Source organism: Scyliorhinus torazame, chromosome 7 (genome assembly GCF_047496885.1).
Source record: "Scyliorhinus torazame isolate Kashiwa2021f chromosome 7, sScyTor2.1, whole genome shotgun sequence".
Lineage (NCBI taxonomy): Eukaryota > Metazoa > Chordata > Chondrichthyes > Carcharhiniformes > Scyliorhinidae > Scyliorhinus > Scyliorhinus torazame.
In genome coordinates, this window is record NC_092713.1 from 41,045,054 (window position 1) to 41,067,338 (window position 22,285).

Here is a 22,285-nt window from a genome sequence, read left to right on the forward strand (position 1 = left end):
CCATCTGCGTAGTTTTTTCTTTCTGATATGAGTGAAGTGATACTCATGCTGATTGCACACAACATTGACTGTGAGAGCCGGTTGCTCCATCACATCTACAGTATAATGTTTGGGGGGTTTTACCCTTTTCAAGTTGATAGTTCAATTAATATATAAATGATTAAGCATTTCCATAACTTTGAAATGTTTGGTTGCCTCAAATGTTTTTGAACTTATTAATGGGGTCAGAGTTAGTGATCTTGTGGCCCACCAAGATGAAGGAGAGCCAGTCATGTGGCCCACTCACTAGCCTAGGTTGCTCATCACTGATCTCACCAAGATCACCAAGGCTCCTTTCAGCAGCACCTTCCAAATGCACAACCACTACCATCTAGAAGGACAAGAGCAGCAGACACATGGGAGTGACACCTGGAAGTTCCCCTCCAAGTCACTCACCATCTTGAATTGGAACTATATCGCCATTTCCTCACTGTCACTGGGGCAAAATTGAACAGCACAGTTCACCACATGGAGTGAAATAGTTCAAGAAGACTGCTCACCACCACCCTCTCGATAGGAATGGACAACAAAATGCTGGCCTAGCCAGTGATGCCCATATCCTTTCGATTAATAAAAACTAAGGATCCTGCCACAGAGGCGCCTAGAAATCCCAGCCATAGATTCATTTTGGGTGTAGATAAGGGATAGCAAAGGAAGAAAGCTACTTAACGTGGTAGTTGAAGGCTCCCTAACAGTAACACTGTAGGGATGAGTATTAATAAAGAAATAACGGGGGCTTGAAAGAAGGGTATTGGAATAATTGTGGGCGATTTTAATATTCTTATAGATTGGACAAATCAAATTTGCAAATGTAGCTTGGAGCATGCGTTTATAGCATAATGTGTATTCAGGACAGTTTCTTAGAGCAATACTGTTATAGCCTGTCTGAATACTATTGACTGAAGGCTATTGGGTATCCCATAATATATTTTTGTTTATTGACAACTCAAAAATACAAAAGAATCAGCAACTTTCAAAGAAAACACAGTCACAAAAAGCAGTAATATGCCAAAAGCATTTACAAGATTTTTTAAAACCACCAGCTCTCAAGCCAGCACGCGCACACAACCATTCCCTGTCTCCAACAGTAGCCCCATATTGGCGGAAAGGTGCCCAACGAGCAGCACAGACCACCGGAAAAGGACACACTGTGTAGGGCACAGTTTGAGAGAGAGAAACAGAGAACACCCCTCCCCTCCCAAGAAGGGGCCACAGTTCAATCCAAAAGAGTTCCTTTGAACACCAGCCACTTCTCTCCCCCCCCCCCCCCCCCCCCCCCCCCCCCCCCGCCAACCCTCCCCAATAGTAGCCACACATCGGCAGAAAGGCACCCAAATGGGCAACACAGACCACCAGTAAAGGACACACGAAAGCCCTGCCATAACGGCAGCCCCACATCGGTGGAAAGGCACCCAAACGAGCAGCACAGACCACCGGAAAAGGACACACCGATACTGGGCATGGCAGAAGAGAGAGAAGGATCTGCCTTTACAAAAACAAATACAGAGCAACCACAAAAAAAACAACAGAAAATTAAATACAAGTCAAAGCTGCCAGCACTCAAGCCAGCGCACGATCCCCTATCCCATCCTCCCCCGGCTCCAACAACAGCCCCACTTCGGTGAAGAAGCACCCACAAGCAGCTCAGTTCACCAGAAAAGGACAGGCAGTGTTGAGGAGTGAGGGACAGAACACCACTCTTCCCCCACCCCCCACCAGCACCAGGAAGGACCCCTCAATCCCCAGTGCACAGAAGCAGGAGGGCCGCAACTGGCAAGCACCCAGCGCTAAGTCCAAAATAACAATACTCAACAAAAATACAATAATTGCCATACAATCCCCCAACAGTAAAACACAACCAACATCAGTACAGACAGTAAACATATTCAATTGGGTCTCTGCCCTACTGCTCTCAGAGTTCCGGCATCCGGTCTCCAGACACCATCCAGTCCAAAACTGCAAAACCAAATCTGTTCCCCTCCACTTTCCACCCAGCAGCAGGCCAACCAAAATCCACCCTGTGCTCCACTCCCAGCCGGTAAACAAAAAGGCAACCAGTAACAAGCACGAATCCCAGGCGTGGCAACTGCAAGCAAGCACTCTCTCCCCTGCATGCAACTGGCAACAGCAACAGGCTCTTCTTTCACTCCATTTAACCAGGAAAGTAACACCGTTCCTCTTGCCGTGATCCAGTCTTCAAAGTCCAGAAAAGGCAGCCAGCATACACAATAGCACACCACGTCCAGAAGCAGGGTTAAAGACAGAGGCAGGAGTTCAGAGACACCACCTCAGAGCATGAGCTACTCGGGTGGAGTGTGAGCTCCCCCAATGAGGGGGGTGGGGAAATAATTAGCAGTTTCACCTGCATAAATAGAGCTGACCAGTGTGGAACCAACTAAAGGAGTAAAGCAGTGGTGAAGTACAACTGCTGCTGTATATATAAAATTGTAAACAAAGTTATTTTCTTTTGACTCGACAAACTCGTGCTGGATTCTTTGTGGCCCTCACAAAAAATACATTCTGAAAACAACAGAGGAGCGGGTAATATTAGAGTTGGTGCTGTGTAATGAAACAGGATTAATTAATGACCTCGTAGTAAAGGAACATTTAGGCAAGAGCAATCATAACAGGGTAGAATTTTAAATTCATTTTAAGGATGAGAAATGTGAGTGTACATAAGAACATAAGAACTAGGGACAGGAGTAGGCCATCTGGCCCCTCGAGCCTGCTCCGCCATTTAATGAGATCATGGCTGATCTTTGTGGACTCAGCTCCACTCTCCGGCCCGTACACCATATCCCCGAATCCCTTTATTCTTTCGAAAGGTATCTATCTTTTTCTTAAAAACATTTAAAGAAGGAGCCTCAACTGCTTCACTGGGCAAGGAATTCCAGAGATTCACAACCCTTTGGGTGAAGAAGTTCCTCCTACACTCCGTCCTAAATCTACTTCCCCTTATTTTGAGGCTATGCCCCCTAGTTCTGCTTTCCCCGACCAGTGGAAACAACCTGCCCGCATCTATCCTATCTATTCCCTTCATAATTTTATATGTTTCAATAAGATCCCCCCCGCATCCTTCTAAACTCCAATGAGTACAGTCCCAGTCTACTCAACCTCTCGTCATAATCTAATCCCCTCAACTCTGGGATCAACCTAGTGAATCTCCTCTGCACTCCCTCCAGTGCCAATATGTCCTTTCTCAGGGAAGGAGACCAAAACTGAACACAATACTCCAGATGCGGCCTCACCAACACCCTATACAATTGCAGCTTAACCTCACTAGTCTTGAACTCCATCCCTCTAGCAATGAAAGACAAAACTCGATTAGCCTTCTTAATCACCTGTTGCACCTGCACACCAACTTTTTGCGACTCGTGCACCAGCACACTCAGGTCCCTCTGCACAGCAGCATGTTTTAACATCTTACCGTTTAAATAATAATCCATTCTGCTGTTATTCCTCCCAAAATGGATAGCCTCACACTTGGCAACATTGAATTTCATCTGCCAGACCCTAGCCCATTCACCTAACCTATCCAAATCCTTCTGCAGACTTCCGGTATCCTCTGCACTTTTTGCTTTACCACTCATCTTAGTGTCGTCTGCAAACTTTGACACATTGCACTTGGTCCCCAACTCCAAATCGTCTATGTAAATTGTGAACAACTGCGGGCCCAACACTGATCCTTGAGGGACCCCACTAGTTACAGGTTGCCAACCAGAGAAACACCCATTTATCCCCACTCTCTGCTTTCTGTTAGTTAACCAATCCTCCACCCATGCTACCACTTTACCCTCAATGCCATGCATCTTTAGTTTATGCAGCAACCTTTTGTGTGGCACCTTGTCAAAAGCTTTCTGGAAATCCAGGTATGCCACATCCATTGGCTCCCCGTTATCTACTGCACTGGTAACGTCCTCAAAAAATTCTACCAAATTAGTCAGACACGACCTACCCTTTGTGAACCCATGCTTATATATTTGTAGAAGCTTTTACTATCTGCTTTTAGGTTCTGAGCCAGTTTACTTTCATAGTCTACCTTACTCTTCTTTATAGCTTTTTTAGTAGCTTTCTGTTGTCCCCTAAAGACTTCCCAGTCCTCTAGTCTCCCACTAACTTTTGCCACTTTGTATGTTTTTTCCTTCAATTTGATACTCTCCCTCACCTCCTTAGATATCCACGGTCGATTTTTCCCCTTTCTACCGTCTTTCTTTTTTGTCGGTATGAACCTTTCCTGAACACTGTGAAAGATCGCTCGGAAGGTTCTCCACTGTTCCTCAACTGCTTCACCATGAAGTCTTTGCTCCCAGTCTAACTTCTTCTCTCATCCCATTGTAATCGCCTTTGTTTAAGCACAAAACACTAGTGTTTGATTTTACCTTGTCATCCTCCAACTGTATTTTAAATTCCACCATATTGTGGTCGCTCCTTCCAAGAGGATCCCGAACTATGAGATCATTAATCAATCCTGCCTCATTACACAGGACCAGATCTAGGACCGCTTGTTCCCTTGTAGGTTGTCTTGTATAAGACAAAAAAGAGTGGCTAAGGTTATTATTGGTCCTTTGGAAGATGAGAAGGGAGATTTAATAATAGGAGTGTAAAACTTGTACTTTGTGTCAAGTGATTTTGTGCTGTCCTATTTGATTATAAATTTTGTACAACTGGAATTTGTTGATGCTAAATCCAAGTATTTCAAAATAGGTGTTTTAAATAGTTTGGTAAAACACTTGTCTGCAATTAGGTTTTTGTTGATTTTTATGGAGTCTAGAAATGATGCCCTTTGGGGAGCAATTGCATTTGTAAGCATGCTATGTAAACTGTACGTTTGGCATTCATGGGAGTCGAAAGCATATTTTTCTTTTTATAAAGGAACTTGTATAACGTTCTAAACATTCCAAACATGATTGCGAAAAATGTATGCTGAGCTGTAGTAGAAGAAATGTTCAAAGAGATGAGAAAAGGCACTGTGATGTTCTCTGTTGTGTCTATCAGGATGTCTTGAAAACGTAGTGTTGAACAAAGAACATCAAGCTAAGTTACTGAACAAAGTATTTACACTACTTAAATAAGATTCGAACAAGTCGCAAGGTATAAGTTATTAAATTAAACTATACGATATCTCTAACGACAGAACTCTACACTATGCAACTAATCTATCTCATGCCTAAATACCTTCTCCCAGAATCCCAGGAGTCATATGATATTTATATGACTGCTCCTTATCTCCATCTGACGGTGAGAAATATTAACATCAAATTGTTAACACTTTGTATTCACTACAATTGACATAATATTTATTATTGTCACAGTAGGCTTACATTAACACTGTAATGAAGTTACTGTGAAAATTAACTAGTTGTCACACTCGGGCGCCTGTTCGGGTACACAGAGGGAGAATTCAGAATACCCAAATTACCCAACAGCATGTCTTTTGGATTCTTGTGGGAGGAAGCCGGAGCACCCGGAGGAAACCCACGCAGACACGGGGAGAACGTGCAGACTCCGCACAGACAGTGACCCAAGCCGGGAATTGAACCTGGGACCCTGGCACTGTGAAGCAACAGTGCTAACCACTGTGCTACCGTGCCGCCCTGTAACATATTGTTACAGGCACATTTTGAAGAGATGGATTTTGATGAGGCTTTTGATGGTAGACAGAAAGATAATGAGGTGGGTTCATTGGCTAATATAGCAGGAGGCTTTTCTACTGAAGTTGGTGCAATGGTGCCAGTATCAGAAGGGCACTTGTATATCTAGATTCAGGCAGCATCATGAAAAAGCATTGTAAAATAATGGCATGACAATCCATACGATGGTCTGCTAATATTTAATTATAACCTAGTAAAATCTTTAGCACGTATCAGTCATTGCTTTCATTATGTTTGATAACGGAATCACATGTTTATTTCCGAATTGTTACTTTTGTGCAAGAAATTAATGGAGTTATATCATTAAATTATCCATTCGTTGATATTTTTGTTTATCTGGGTAATAATTTATTTATATTATAATATTGTCACAAATAGGCATACATTAACACTGCAATGAAGTTACTGTGGAAAGCCCCGAGTCACCACATTCCAGCGCCTGTTCGGGTACACAGAGGGAGAATTCAGAATGTCCAAATCACCCATCAGCATGTCTTTTGTGATTTGTGGGAGGAAGCCGGAGCACCCGGAGGAAACCCACACAGACACGGGGAGAACGTGCAGACTCCACACAGATAGTGACCCAAGCCGGAAATCGAACCAGGGTGCCAACCACTGTGCTATTGTGCCGCCCGGCTCTGCAGTGTGTTAGAGCAGCTATTGAATGGATCCTGCTGAGAGAAACCCAGCTGCTTTTCCTGCCCACCCCACAAAGGGATAACAATAAGGGATCTATAAATTAGGCTATTGTCCTAGGACTTCCAAAACACAGCTATATGGAGGACCAAGCAAACCCTGCAAGCTCGCACATCTAGCTAGAAACATATACAGTCTGGCATTTTTGGAGGACAAAACCAGTTACAAAGAAGAATTCCCCAAGGAATTTTAAAGCCTCTTAGCAAGGTTTTTAATGATTTGAGGAAAATCAATAGAACTATTCCACAGTCAATGTGGTGTCCTGTTTCCAGTGTAGTTCTATCATTGTGATTGATCTGAAAATACTGCCAAGTTACTGAATTGCTAACACTAATTGTACAGTAGTTTTGTGAATATAATGATGGAGATTCTAAAGTATAAAGGAAAGACCTTGTATTTACACCTTTCATGACTTTGAATGGTCCTAAAGCACTTTACGGTCAATAAATACTTGAGAAATGTGGTGCTTTATGTAATATAGAAAATCCAGGCCATCAAAATGCGCACAACAAGGCGCCATAGTCAACAATGAAATTAATCATTGGATAATCTGCTTTAGGTGGCTGAAGGATAAAGGTTGTCCGGGAAACCACGAGAATTCCCCCTGCTCTGTATAGTCCTGTGTGACATTTTATGTCAGCTTGAGGGGGTAGATGGGGCTATGGTTTAACCTCTTTAAACAAAAGGGGGAAATTTCTGTCAAATTTCTGGAATGAATGTCTTGTGTTCTTTAATTTGGTCAAATTATGTAAGTGTTTTAGTAATCTACATGTATGTTTATCTTTATAGCCAAGTGGCTTCCTGGCCAAGTGGAGAAGAAATGGAGAGGAACTGAAAGAAAATGTTGACATGGGAGATACTCGTACACCAACTGTAACTATGGAAATCACTGGGGACATTTCAGAATCTAGAAGTACTTGTATTGCCGTGGAAACAGAAGTAACAGAAAATGGCACTATCCATGAAGGAAAGGTTAATGTGACTGCTGAAAGAAGATACTCTTGGTTAAATGACCAGCAGCTCTGCTTGGCTACTTGCAGGTTAACAGCAGATTCGACTGTAGTGGAAAATGTGAAAGAAGCCACTGATGGAAATCACCATGACAATGCAAATGGCATACAATGTCCTTTCAAAATTGAAGATTTGGATCACACAGCGCAAGCATCGTTAGCTTTTGAAAGCATGTGTTCATCCTATGAAATGCCAGAAGCGATTTATGCCATTATTCATAAAGACCACATGAAAGATTCTTCAGCCGCAGTACTGGGTGGAGTAGATGCTAAATCAGCGACAATAGAGGATTTAGAGTTAGGCCAGGACATCACCACCAAACTGACTGCGGCTGCAATAGTTGCAGCTGAAATCGACCAGGAAGAGATGCTGATGGCCTTCCAAACTACCAAAGAAGCTGGCAATGAAATCGACCTTTCCACAATCACCAGATCAAAAGAATTTTCACCAGATTTCTCCTCATTAAGCAACCTAAATGAAGGGATGCTGAAAAGCTCATTAGAAGCCAATCAGAAGGAAGGAAGTATTGGAAGTCTCTCGCCGACTGATTTCAGTAAATTGACCATGGAAAGTTTAACTTCTTTAGCCGTCCCAAATGACGATGAAGGCTTGATGGATCCATCAGCCACTGGCCTAAATGGACCAATAAAGCCTTACTTGACCAGTAATGGCAATCCAATGTCAAACAAAGGTGTGATGTATCAAAGAGAGTCTGAAGCCATTCCACTTGCTAATCAGAATGAATTTTTTCCAAGTGCCACTCTCATGCAATATGTGGATGAAGTAGAATGTGCCTTTGCAGACAGATTCAAGAAACGTTCAAATGACGCAATTCATGAAAGTTGGTCAAATGGAAATACGACTTCCCCAAGTAAGAAGCTTCTACCTGAAATAATGGAAGTGGAGAATAGGTCACTAAAAAGTAACCCTAACCAGTACAATGAAATGATAACTAAGTCCAACAATACTGAAACCCAATCTGCTGAACACATCCAAACAGAAAGAAGCCAGACTAAAGCTGCCGGAAATGAAAATATTGATACAGAACATGTGGATTTTGCAGTTGCCCGCAGACAGTGGTTGCTGCTGGAAGAGATTAACAGAGCCCACAGCCAGAGGCCACAAGCCAATCTGCAAAAGAATAAAACAAAACGCGTTATTAACGACAACACGGATTACACTTTTGATACTAAACCGATAAAGGTGGCAAACCTTCCACATTCTGCCGCTTTTTCGGAAGAGCAAGTCCAAAGCTGCGCATCGGTAGAGATCAGAATGGATGAAGTGGAAAGCTGGAGAGGTTTAACAAATCTAAATCGCAAACAGAGCATGGTCGTGTTACAGGGGAACAGTGGCGCCATGAGGGATTTGGAGCAGATGATGCTACTGAACATAGTGGACTTTAGTACTTGCTCAGAAGGGAGCGATTCTGGTCTCGATGACTCGATGTGTCGATCGGAAGCTGACAATCTAACTGACACCCTATTTCAGAGTGAAACCTCAAGCTCTGGATCCATAACCTATAGCAAATCTGAAACTCCGATTGAGCGAGAGATCCGTCTCGGCGTGAAAAGAGAAGAAAGTCTGAGGAAGGCCAGAGGCATTAAAAAGCATACTTTCTCTGAAGAATATGTAGAAATCAGAACTAGGCCACTGATTTTTCATCCTGTTCCTGCCCCTGCGGCAAAAGGTAAAAATAATCAGTTTGCTGAGATGCAGATGCAGCGTGAAATTTTGCTTGAGCGCCAAAGAGAGGAGGACCTTGTCCTGCAAGGAAAGGTAAAGGGAACATATGACAAAAGTCTTATTCCAGAGATTGAGGAGAGAAGGAAGTTCTTTGAACAACATTATCCTTTCCCACTACCATTGAACAGTAAAATATTTATGCCCCACATTAATACCTCCACCTCTTTCCTGAGTGCACCATCTGCAATGAAAAAATATCCCTCCAGTAATGAAATGAACGATGGTCATTTTAGATTGGAAAATGGTACATCGATGTCTACAGGGGACGACAAGGCGGGAGTTGCGGATGCTGTGATGAAGTGTAAATATCCAACTGTAGAAATGGCCAATGTTGTAATACTGGAAACACCAGACATGATTCTGCAGCACACCACAGACTTTGCACTCTCGTCCATCACGTCACCGCAAGCAGAGGAGATATTGCAAAATAACCCCTTCTTCAAGCTCCGCTCGCATGGATCCCAGTCCATTCTTAGTCTGGAGATCAGAGAGGTTCTACAGCGAGAGGAAGAGCTACGGAAACAAAGGTGCTATCTTCATGGAGCAATAACTGCAGCCGAAAGCAGCCTGCCATCATCGACAGAAGCTGATCATTTGCCCCCAGGTAAAATTGACGGTTTCTTCATTTTAGATGTGACCCATTAATAAATAGGAAAATTGTTTTGCCTAAGTTTCCAGAAATCACACGATTCTCCTTCCAGTGTTGTTCCCAAAATTGACCACAGAATTGCTCATGTGACAATTACCAAAGGTGTTGGCAGCATCTCTGATGCTGTGTACTGTCAGAAATGAACGGGATTTCCCATTAAGAGCACCCCTCGTCGCCTGGAAACCCGTCCGCCGGCGTGAACAGCCGGTAAATCCCTCCGATTCCTGAGATTAATGGGGGGATGTTTAATTAGCCTTGTTCAGATGAATGCAAACACAACATTTCTGCCAGCTATGTGTCCATGTTGTGGGGAAACTCTAGCTTTAGGGAAAGGACTTGGAGCTTGCTTGGGCCAAGTAGTTGTTGTATCAGTGGCGCAGGGGCTAATTAGAATTTACAGTGCAGAAGGCCATTCGGCCCATCAAGTCTGTACCAGCCCTTGGGAAGAGCACCCTACCCAAGCCCACACCTCCACCTTATCCCGGTAACCCAGTAACCCCACCCAACCTTTTGATCACTAAGAGTAATTTAGCTTCGCCAATCCACCTAACCTGCACATCTTTGGACTGTGGGAGGAAACCGGAGCACCCGGAGAAAACCCACGCAGACACGGGGAGAACGTGCTGACTCCACACAAGCAGTGACCCAAGCCGGGAATCGAACCTGGGACCGTGGAGCTGTGAAGCAACTGTGCTAACCACTGTGCTACAGTGCTGTCCGCAATCTGGCTGCTTCCCAAAGGGAATTCAAGATAAACGTTTTCACACAAAGACGGGTAAGAATACAGATTGCAGTACCCCAGGTGGCAGTGGAAGGGGAAGTGTGATGCCATTGGGTGGCAGGTCCATGGTGAAAGTCTGGCCGGTGAAGGTCTCGTCAGGTGGATCATAAAAGGGGGACAAGACCGGTGGTTTGGATAATGGGAGGAGTCAGAGAGGACATGGGAAAGATAGTGGGTGTTGGGTCTGAGGGGAGGAATGGCATGTGGAGGTGAATCATGATAGGGCCCAGGATATTGTGGGGGGGGGGGGGGGGGGGGGGGAGGTTAAAGGGTGATAGAAAGGAGAGGAATGGTGATATTGGGTGGGTATATAGTGTTGGGGATAAGTTGGTAGGTGACAGGGGGAGGGTAGACGGTTTTACCAGAAGCAACACATTTGATATAAAAGTCTGATACTTTGAAGTGGGAGGAACGTTTTTTCTGGTGGATGGAGTTCCAGGTCAGCCCCAGTGGCCACCTAAAGGGGCATTCTATTGATCATGAAGAAATTGGCTGCTAATGCTCAGTTGTGATCCTCACTCAATGCTGAGGCACAGCAAGGTTTAATGCTGCTGTTCATTCTGTGCCGATCAATAATAATAATCTTTATTATTGTCACAAGGAGGCTCACATTAACACTGCAATGAAGTTACTGCGAAAAACCCTCCGTCACCACACTCCAGCGCCTGTTCGGGTACATTGAGGGAGAATTCAGAATGTCCAAATCACCTAACCTGCACATCTTTCGGGACATTTTGGAGGAAACCGGAGCACCCGGAGGAAACCCACGCAGGCAGGGGAAGATTGTGCAGACTCCACACAGACAGTGACCCAAGCCAGGAATTGAACCTGGGACCCTGGCACTGTGAAACAACCATGCTAACCACTGTGCTACCGTGCCACCCCTCCAGACACTAAGCTGCAATTTAGCAAGGCCAATCCACCTAACCTGCACATCTTTGGACTGAGAGAGGAAACCACCCTCAATTAACATCATCAAAGTCAAATTTTTAACATAATATGTTCAATATTTTTTCTTTGCAGGACCTTGCAATGCATAGTTTAAAAAATTGCATTGGACGATCAATAATAGCATTATCACGGCTTAATCTCTACTTTTTGTTCCTTCTTAAAAAAAAAATGAACATTCAGCTGGAAAGAGGTGGATTCCTGACTGCCTTCAGAGGCAAGATGGTATGGCATACCATGATCGGCCCAAAGAGCTACATTGCCAAGGACAGTTGATTAGGATCCAGGAAAGTCACGTTCCTGAGAGAACGAAGGATGTATAGGGAGTTTGGGAGCCTTGGATAACGAGGGATATTGTGAACCTCGTCAAAAAGAAAAAGATTTTTGTACGGTCTAGAAGGATGGGGACAGCAGAAATCCTTGAGGAGTATAAAGAAAGTGGGAAGGTACTGAAGTGGGAAATTAGGAGGGTGAGGAGGGGTTATGAAAAGTCCTTGGCATGTAGGATTGAGGTAAATCCTAAAACCTTTTATTTATATGTAAAAAGCAAGAGGGTGGTCAGGGAAAGGATTGAACCACTTCAGGACAGTGGGGGGAATCTGTGCGTTGAGCCCAAATGGGCGATGTATTAAATGAGTACTTTGCATCAGTGTTCACCAAAAAAAAGGGGCTGCGATTCTCTGGTCCGGCGGCAGAGTGCCGGCGCCAAAACGGGAGTACTTTACTCTGGCGTTGGTTCCGAGACCCGATTCTCCCGTCCTGGGGGCGCCTGCATGGCGCTGGAGCTTCCCACGCTGCACCAGCTGCCAGTCCCGGCGTCGACCCAGCGCCGCCGCGGGATCCGCGCATGCTCAGTTGGGCCGGCGCCAACTAGCCGATTTTGTAGAGCAAAGGTGCAGAAGTAAGAACACAAGAAATTGACCCCTAGTTTATGGAGCTGCGGTCCAGAAGAGATCGGAAAAGAACAAACCAGGTGATGGTGAGGAGCGGACAACACGCTTGGAAATGGCGGAACAACAGGGTCAGACCCCGTCAGCTCAGTGGTCGATGGACCAGTTGGTGAGCTTCTTAAATGAGAAGTTCACCCAACAGCGGAAGGAGAGTGCGGAGGACCTGGCCCGAGCGGTGAACTCGATCAAGGCAGTGGTTGATCGCGTGTAGACGAGGCTGGCAGCCCAGGGTCTGGCGGAGCAGACGCGGAGCAAGAGGAACAGTCCACCTCGATGGCAGCAGAGATTGGGCTGATGCGTGACCACCAGAAGAGACTGCTGGAGAAAGTGGAGGACCTGGAAAATTGTTCTTGGAGGCAGAACATTCGGATGTGCCGGAGGGAATCGACGGATCGGATGCTGCTGCGTATGTGGGGAAGAAGTTGGAGAAGGTGCGTTTGACTTTATGAAGCAGAATAGACTGGCAGGAGAAGGAGGACCTTGAACTTTGACTGAGGAGATCCGAACTATATTCTGTAAATATTTTGGGTTTGCGTTGTTCGGATTTATTTTGGGGGTTTAGCTGGTTTTTAAATATTTTTTCGGTCCTGTTTGGGGTTAGGCTGATATATAGTTCTTTGTTCAGGGAAGAGGGGTGGGTCTTTGGGATTAGACCTTGGGAGGGATGGTTTTTACTTCTTGCCTTTGTTTCGATTGTTTCAACTGTTTGCACTAAGAGCAGGGGGAGGGGAACCAGAGGGGGTAAGATGCTAGGCGCCATGGGCGGGGGCTGCCAGGTTAGCTGGACGGACGAGTTCACAGAAGCAAAGTGGGAGCTGAGCTGAAGACCGATGCTGGGGATGGGGTGGGGGGGGGGGGGGGGGGAAGTAGACTGCTGACGGGAAGGGGACTTTCAAGGAGGAGGAGAAGGGTTGATGATGATAGTTGCCCAAGGACGGGCCAGGTGAGGTGCGGGACATGGGCTAGCCTAGGAGAGGTTATGGTTGATCGGCAGGGGAGGGGGAGGTGTTCCCCCCCAACCAGGCTGATCACATGGAACGTTCGGGACTGAATGGGCCTGTCAAAAGGGCCTGTGTTCGCGCACTTGAGGCAACTGAAGGCGGACCTGGCTATGTTGCAGGAGACACGTCTGAAGGTGGGGGACCAGGTTAGGTTAAGGAAGGGATGAGTTGGGCAGATGTTCCATTCGGGATTAAACTTTAAAACAAAGGGGGTGGCAATCCTGGTCAATAAGTGGGTGACATTCGAGGTGGGGAATATAGAGGTGGACCCGGGGGGTAGATATATTATGGTTAGTGGGAAATTGGAGGGAATGGCCGTGGTATTGGTATATATATGCCCCAAACTGGGATGACGTTGAGTTTGTTAGACGGGTGCTGGGGAAGATCCCAGACTTGGATTCACATCAATTGATTATGGGGGGAGATTTCAACATGGTCCTGAATCCAAGGCTGGATCGGTCGAGTGCCAAGTCTGGGAAGGTATCAGCTATGTCAAAGGAGCTGCGGGGGTTTATGGAGCGCATGGGGGGGTTGATCCATGGAGATTTGGGAGGCCAAGGAGTAAGGAGTTTTCATTCTACTCCCGTGTGCACAAGGTGTATACCCGGATAGACTTCTTTGTGTTGGGCAAAACACTGCTTGGCTGAGGTGGTAGATGCTGAATATTCAGTAATTGTGGTGTTGGACCATGCCCACACTGGGTAGACGTCCAAGTTAACAAAGGAAAGGTCCACCGCCTGCAGTGGAGGCTGGATGTGGGGCTGCTAGCAGAGGAGGAGGTGTGCGAGCGGCTGAGGGAGGTGATTCGAGGATAGATAAAGATCAATGATACAGGTGAAGTTTCGGCTGGAGTGGTGTGGGAGGCACTGAAGGCGGTTGTTAGGGGGAACTCATCTCAATTCAGGCCCATAAGGAGAAGGCTGAGCAGGTGGAGTTAGACAGGCTGGTCGGCAAAATGTTACAGGTGGACAGGAGCTGTGCAGAGTCTCCAGATGATGGGCTTCTAAAGGAGCATCAGAGACAGCAGCTGGAATTTGGGCTAGTGTCCACAGGTAAGGTGGAGGGACTGCTGAGGAGGGTAAAGTGGGTGGTGTATACATATGGGGAAAAAGCCAGCAGGATGATGACACATCAGCTGAGGAAACAGGAGACGGCGAGAGAGATTGGGAATGTAAGAGATACAAGGGAGAAGGGGGTTTTGGATCCGGCGGGGGTGAACGATGTGTTTCGGGAATTTTATAGTGGATTGGATAAATCGGAACCCCCCAGCCAAGGAGGAGGGTATGAAGCAATTTCTGGGGGCGGGGGGGGGGGGGCAGGAGTTTCCGAGAATAGATGAGTTGGTGGAGGGTTTGGGCTGGGGGAGGTTATAGATGGAGTGGGGGCGATGCAATCGGATAAGGCTGACGGATACCCGGTTAGGTTTTATAAAAAGTTTTCCGGGCTGTTGGGGCCGCTCCTGGTAAAGACTTTCAATGAGTCCTAGGAGTTGGGAGTGCTCCCCCCAACGTTATCGCAGGCATCGATTTCCCTTATTTTGAAGCGGGATAAGGATCCGGAGAGTTGTGAGTCATTTCGGCCAATCTCCCTGTTGAATGAGGATGCAAAATTGCTGGCAAAGATCTTGGCCATGCGCATAGAGGATTGTGTTCTGGGGTTAATAGGGGAGGACCAGACGTGTTTTGTGAAGGGACAAAACCTGACGTCCAACATTAGGCGGCTCCTAAATGTAATAATGATGCCTGCGGAGGGGCGCGAGGTCGAGATGGTGGTGGCCATGGACGCAGAAAAGGCCTTTGATCGGGTGGAGTGGAAGTACCTGTGGGATGTCTTGGGAAGGTTTGGGTTCGGGCAGGGATTTGTGGATTGGGTCCAGTTGCTATATCAGGCACCGGTGGTGAATGTAAGGACCAACCGGGTTCGATCAGAGTATTTTAGTCTGTGCAGGAGGACAAAGCAGGAATTCTGGGAATACTGGAGGAATTTGGCCGGTTCTCAGGTTACAAACTAAATATGGGCAAGAGTGAGGTTTTTGCGATCCAGGCAAGGGGACAGGAGAGTAGACTGGGAGAGATGCCGTTCAAAGTGGTAGGAGGGAGTTTTAGGTACCTGGGATACAGGTGGCAAGGGACTGGGGTCAGCTGCAGAAACTAAATTTTGGCAGGGTGATTGAGCAAATGAAAGTGGACTTCCGTAGGTAGGTCGTGTTCCCACTGTCATTGGTGGGGAGGGTACAGACCGTGAAGATGACAGTCCTCCTGAGATTGCTGTTTGTGTGTCAGTGTCTCCCAATCTTCATCCCCAAGGCATTTTCTAGGAAGGTGAATAGGGCGATCTCGGGTTTTATATGGGCCGGGAAAGCCCGAGGGTGAAGAAGGTCCATCTTGAGCGGGGGCGCGGTGAGGGGGGCTTGGCCCTTCCGAAATTTATTAACTATTACTGGGCGGCCAATATTTCGATGATTTGGAAATGGGTAGTGGGGGAGGGGTCAGTGTGGAAGTGAGTGGAGGCGGCATCTTGAAAGGGCACGAGTCTGAAGGCTCTGTTAACGGCACCTCTGCCGTTCTCGCTGGCTCGTTACTCCACAAGACCAGTGGTAGTGGCAGCCCTGAGAGTGTGGGGACAATGGAGGCAATACATGAGACTGGAGGGGGCATTGCTATGGCCACCGATCTGTGATAATCACAGGTTTTCACCGGGGAGGCTGGACGGGGGCTTTAGGAGGTGGCAGCGGGCAGGGTTGAGAGATTTGGGGATCTCTTCATTGTGGAGGGTTTCCCGAGCTTGGAGGAGCTAGAGGAGGAGTTTGAGTTGGCGGGTGGGAACGGATTTCGGTACCTGCAGATACGGGATTTTGTCTGGAGGCAGGTTCCAAGCTTCCCTCGCCTCCCTCTAAGGAGACTACAGGATAAGGTGATGTCTAAAACGGGTTGGGGAGGGGAGGGTCTCGGAAATATGTAAGGAACTGATGGAGTGGGAAGGGGTCCTAATCGGGGAGGTGAAGAGGAAGTGGGAGGAAGAGTTGGGAGGGGAGTTGGAAGTCAGGTTATGGGAGAAGGCCCTGAGGAGAGTCAATGCATCCTCGTCGTGTGCCAGGCTTAGCCTGATCCAGTTCAAGGTGGTCCACAGGGCTTATATGACTGTGGACCTGATGAGTAGGTTTTTTGAGGAGGTGGAGGACAGATGTGGGCGGTGCGGGGGAAGTCCGGCGAATTGTGTACATATGTTTTGGCAGGGATTCGCAGATGTCATGTCAGAGGTCCTGGAAGGGAGGGTGACTCCGAATCCAGAGGTGGCAATATTTGGAGTGTCGGACGATCTGGGAGCCGACGTTTTGGCCTTTGCCTCCCTGGGGGCCGGAGACGGATTTTGCTGGGATGGAGGGACTCGGATCCTCTAAAGTCAGGGGTGTGGGTCAGTGACATGGCAGGGTTTCTTAGGCTAGAGAAGATTAAGTTTGCCTTAAGGGATTCATTACAGGGGTTCGCTCGGAGGCAGCCGTTCATAGACTTCTTTAAGGAAAACTGACCGTCAGCAGGAGTGGGGGGGGGGGGGGGGGTGGGGGGGGGGAGTGAAGGGGAGACATGGAAGTGAAGAATAAGGACAGGGAATCTAATGTATGGGTAGCTAGGAGTTAGGGCGGGGGGGTGGAAGTTGGGTATGTTATTGTGGGGTTTTTATGTGTGTTGGACCGCTGTTGTTTAGAATGTTAAAATGTTAAAATTATAAATGCCTCAATAAACTATTTTCTAAAAAAAAAAGTTAATGTTCATTCTTTCCCTCTGCCTTCGATAGAAAACTATCCAAAGTCAAAGTCAGCCCCGATAATATAATGAGACATGGAAATGGCAGAGATTTTGAAGAAATATTTTTGCATCTGTCTTCATCGACATTAAAAGCATTCCAACCAATGATAGTAGAAAATAGAGGGGATAAATGGGGGGTGGAACTTAAACAAGAACCAAAAGCTATCACTAGAGAAAAACAACGAGGAAAACTAACTGGACTAAAGGCCGACCGGTCTCCTGGACCTGATGACCTGCATCCTTTAAAGAAGCGACTTCAGAGATAATAGATGCGTTGATTGTAACGGCTCAATAGATTGGAAAGCCGCAAATGTAATGCCCCTATTTAAGAAAGTGGGGGAGAAGAAAACAGGAAACAGTAGGCCAGTTAGTTTAATATCTGCCATTGGGAAAATGCTGGAATTTATTATTAAGGAAGTAGGACCAGGGCATTTAGAAAATCATAATAAATTCATGTTGACACTGATTGTATGAGAAGGAAATCCTGTTCAACGAATTTATTATAGTTCTTTGAGAATGTAACAATCAGGGTGTATAACGTAGATCCAATAGAGGTAGTGTATTTGAGTTTCTCAGGTGTCACTTAAAGGAGTAGCACACCTGAGCTCATGATGTTGAGGGTGGTAATTAGCATAGAAAGAGGAAATAACTTACAAATAGAAAACAGCGAGTCATAGAATAGAGTTGAGATAAATAGATCATTTCCAGGTTGGCAAACTGTAACCAGTGGAGTGCCACAGAGATCAGCCTCCACTTCTTATACTGTCCCTTCATCCGAGTCATTATAAGCCAAATCTACTGACAATTCAAATGTAGATTGGGAAGCAAGTTGTGAAGAGGACAAAGGGGGCAATTCTCCGCGGCGCGGACCAAGTGCCCGCGCCATCATGAACGCCGTCGCGTTTCACGACGGTGCGAACAGGGCCCAGGCACGACCTATTCTGGCCCCCACAGAGGGCATAGCACGGCGCTGGGGCGGTTCACGCCGCTCCAGCCTCCTTACGTGGTGCCAAATGGGTGCCGTGCCAACCCACACATGCGCAGTTGGGGGCAGCCCAATCCTGTGCATGCACAGTTGGGCCGCGCCATCCTGCGCATGCGTGGGGAATGTCTTACGCACGCGGCCCCTCACCAACATGGCGCCGGTGTTCTGGGGCCGCGCGGGGAAGGAGGTAGGCCTAGGGGGGGGGAGAGGACGGCCCACCGATTGGTGGGCCCCGATTGCGGGCCAGACCCCATCGGAGGCCACCCCGGTGAAGGAGCCCCCCTCCTGCCCTCCACAGGCCGCCCCCCCAGCGTTCCCCTCAGAGTTCCCGCTGGCAGCAACCAGGGGTGGACGGCGCCGGCGGGAGCCTGTCGTGTCGTAGCGGCCGCTCGGCCCATTCGGGCCGAAGAATCGGTGCTCGCCGGTTCTCCGAGCGGCCCGGTGTGAATCGCGCACCGCTGGTTTTTGTGGGGGTTGGGAGAATCGCGTGCGGGGGTCAGGGTAGCGTGGCGCGATTCGCGCGGCGCCCCGGCGATTCTCCCACCCGCCGTGGGGGGGGGGGGGGGGGGGGCGTCGCGCCCAAAGTGTCTGCAAATGGATGTAGATTAAATGGATGGGCAAACATTTGACAAATAGAATATTAGGAACATGTGACATTGTCCACTTTGACAGGAAGAATAGAGAAGCCAAATACTATTTAAACGGAGAAAGATTAACAGATTGCTGTGGGCGGAGGGATCTGGGTGTGCTGATACATGCATCACAAGTTAGCATGCAGGTTAAGCCAGCAATTAGGAAGGCAAATGGAATATTGGCCTTTATTGCAAGGAGGATGGAGTACACAGTCAGTGAGGTTTGCTTTAACTGTATAGGGTGTTGGTGAGACTGTTCCCATAGTAATGCGTGCATTTTGGTCCCTTTGGGCGTGATTTAATGAAAAAAAGAGTCCCATTTTGGGCACAAAGATCTCGGTGTAAGGTGCCGAGAACGACCCTGCTATCAAACGGGACATTGTTTTTTTTGGGTGGGGGGGGTAGCCGAGGCCACACTTACTTCACTTCTTGCACTGACGAGCTGACGGTGGCATTTTTAAATGTCACCTAAACGCTCGACCTCCTCAGCCACCCCAGCACAGCTTCCGGATCCCCCAACTTAGCTCATAAGGGGTTCTGGAGACCCCGCCTCACCCCACCTCTTAAGGGCTGGGCACCCCCAGGCCCACTTCCTGGCTTGGGCAACCTGGCACCCAGGTGCCTTGCACTACCAGCCAGGCACCCTACTAGTGCTCCAGGCAGTTTGGCAGTTCCTACCGGCACCTTGGCAGTGCCAGGGTACCCAGGTGGCACTGTTAGGGTACCTGGGTGGCAGTGCCAAGGTTCCAGGCTGGCTAGGTGGCAGGAGTACCAGGGTACCACCGTGCCCAGAGCCTGACCACCTGGAGGCCTCCAATGGAGTGGGGAAACCCTCACCCCCCACTCCCAGTGCCGTTATGCCTGGTCGACATTTGTATGGACTAGTACCAAATGGCACCATGGCAAGGTGCCCAGGTGCGAGCCATTAAGTGCAGCCTAATGGCTCATTTAAATATGTTAATCTGGATCTTGCCTTGCGAGGGCGAAATCCAGATCATTACTTCTCACGAGATCTCGCAATGCGTTCCGAGCATCACAAATCTTGCGAGAGGCCTCTCCTGAGATTTAATAGCTTCATCGTGTCACCGAGTCGGGCACGGCGAGGCTGTTCCATCACACCCTTTATTTAAGGAGGGGTATATTTGCCTTGGAAGCAGTTTAGAGAAGGTTCATTGGGTCGATTCCTAGGACGAAGGGGTTGTCTGGTGAGGAAAGATCGAGCAGGTTGGACCTGTGCTCATTGGAATTTAAAAATGATAGGTGAATCAATTGAACTATATAAGATTTTGAGAAGGCTTGACTGAACAGATGTTCAGAGGATGTTTCTCCTCATGGGGGCAGAATAAGGAGTCACCCATATATGACAGAGTTGAAGAATAATTTCCTCTCTTTGAAGGTCTTGAATCTTCGTAATTCTCTACCTGAGAAAGCAGTAGGGGCTGGGTCCGTGAAGATAATAAAGGCTAGCTCAGACAGATTTTTGATTGACAAGGGATTTGTATGTTATGTGGGAACAAGCAGGAAAGTGGAGTTAAGGCGACAATCAGATCAACCCTCATCATACAAAATGGCAGAGCAGGCCCGAGGGGTCGAATGGCCTACCCTGATCCTATTTCTTATGTTCTTGATTATCCAGCCGAAATATTAAAATCAATCCTATTTGTCAAGTCATCTGGGTTGGAAGACAAAATTTGTCGACATGTATTGGAGTTCTTGGGGACAAAGAGAGACTAAGACGAGTATTCATGTAATTTCTGAGTTTACTCTTAATCAGTTTAATAAACTTAATACAAGATTGTATCAAACTTCCTCGTTGTTTCTTCTGAAAACCTGGCTCCTCTGCTTAGTGGATTTTTTGATGCTCTGTATGTTTAACCCATGTTAACAAGCCTCACCTGCCACTGGCTTCTCTTGTCCAATAATAAGTTTCATAAGACCATAAGACATAGGAGCAGTATAAGGCCACTCAGCCCATCGAGTCTGCTCCGCCATTCAATCATGGCTGATATTTTTCTCATTCCCGTTCTCCTACCTTCTCCCCATAACGCCTGATCCACTATTAATCAAGAACCTATCTATTTTTGTCTTAAAGACACTCAGTCATTTGGCCTCTCCAGCCTTCTGCGGCAAAGAGTTCCACAGATTCACCACCCTCTGGCTGAAGAATTTACTGCTCTTTTCTGTTTTAAAGGATCGTCCCTTTAATCTGAGATTGTGTCCTCTGGTTCTAGTTTTTCCTACAAATGGAAACATCCTCTCCATGCTCACTCTATCCAGGCCTCACAGTATTCTGTAAATTTCAATAAGATCTCCCCTCATCCTTCTAAACTCTAATGAGTACAGACCCGGAGTCCAAAAACCATTCCTCATACGACAAGCTCTTAATTCCAGGGATCATTCTTGTGAACCTCCTTTGGACCCTTTCCAAGGACAGCACACCCTTCCTTAGATCCGGGGCCCAAAATTGCTCACAATACTACAAATGGAATTGGACATATTTCTCCAAGCTTTTTATAATCCACTTGTAGTGAGGTTTTCTTCCTCAGAGACATTTGTAATCTCATCATCGCAATTCCAACTTAACCCAAACAGTCAAAAGTGATCTATTTATCCTCGTTATTCTTCCTTTGTGTTTCTTTAATTCAGTTTATAGCTTCGCTGACATTGATCATTATTTTCCCCAAGGTTGCTCCTCATCAGGGTCACCAGTTTTACTGGATTGTTGTCTGACAGTGCAAAGATACTATTATATATAATTTCACAACATAGGAAAAAGACATCTTGTTACAAATGGCAGAACATAGTTCAAGAACTCATTCTTCCAGTTCAGAACTAGATTCAATTATTTTAAGCAAATACAAAATGCAATTACATGTCTGAACAAAATGGAAACTATGTAACCTTGTTACAGTGCAACCATGTCCTTCCTTAAACAAACACACTTTTAAAATTGGCATGGGTACTTAACTCTTTCCATTAGTTCAATTTTTGGCTAAACATACCTTATAATTATGCATATACAAAGATATACAACAACTACAATCTAGTATAAATACTGCTGTAGGTGCTGCTAAATTCAATATTACTTTCTATCTTTGAACACAGCAGTGAAGATTTCAGTGTTACAGGAAGAAAGCACAGGAGGAATGTACTTCAGGAATGCTGCTCAGGGCGACTGGAATCTAAAATCCACAATGCAATTTCAAATATCAGACCGAATTGAGGGGCTGGATTCTCCGCTGCCGGAAGATGAGTTCCCGATGCGGCGGAGAATCCAGCGTCGGGGGGAACAATCAGGATCGGCATCAGGCGCCGATCCATTTCAGATTCTCTGGCTCCCGCTGCCATCGGGTTGAGGTTCGCGCCCTCGTGTAAAACCCGTTTGTATCT

The 22,285-nt window shown here is 46.8% G+C and overlaps 1 protein-coding gene across 4 annotated transcripts in view; it reads left to right on the forward strand.

Annotated features, from left to right (window-relative positions):
- LOC140426159 (uncharacterized) overlaps window positions 1–22,285 on the forward strand; it is a 102,253-nt gene that overhangs the window by 75,784 nt on the left and 4,184 nt on the right. For all 4 annotated transcript variants that reach the window (XM_072510589.1, XM_072510590.1, XM_072510593.1 and 1 more), the window contains exon 2: window positions 7,176–9,747. In XM_072510589.1, coding sequence (XP_072366690.1) covers window positions 7,176–9,747 — 2,572 coding nt within the window. The remainder of the gene's footprint in view (window positions 1–7,175; window positions 9,748–22,285) is intronic.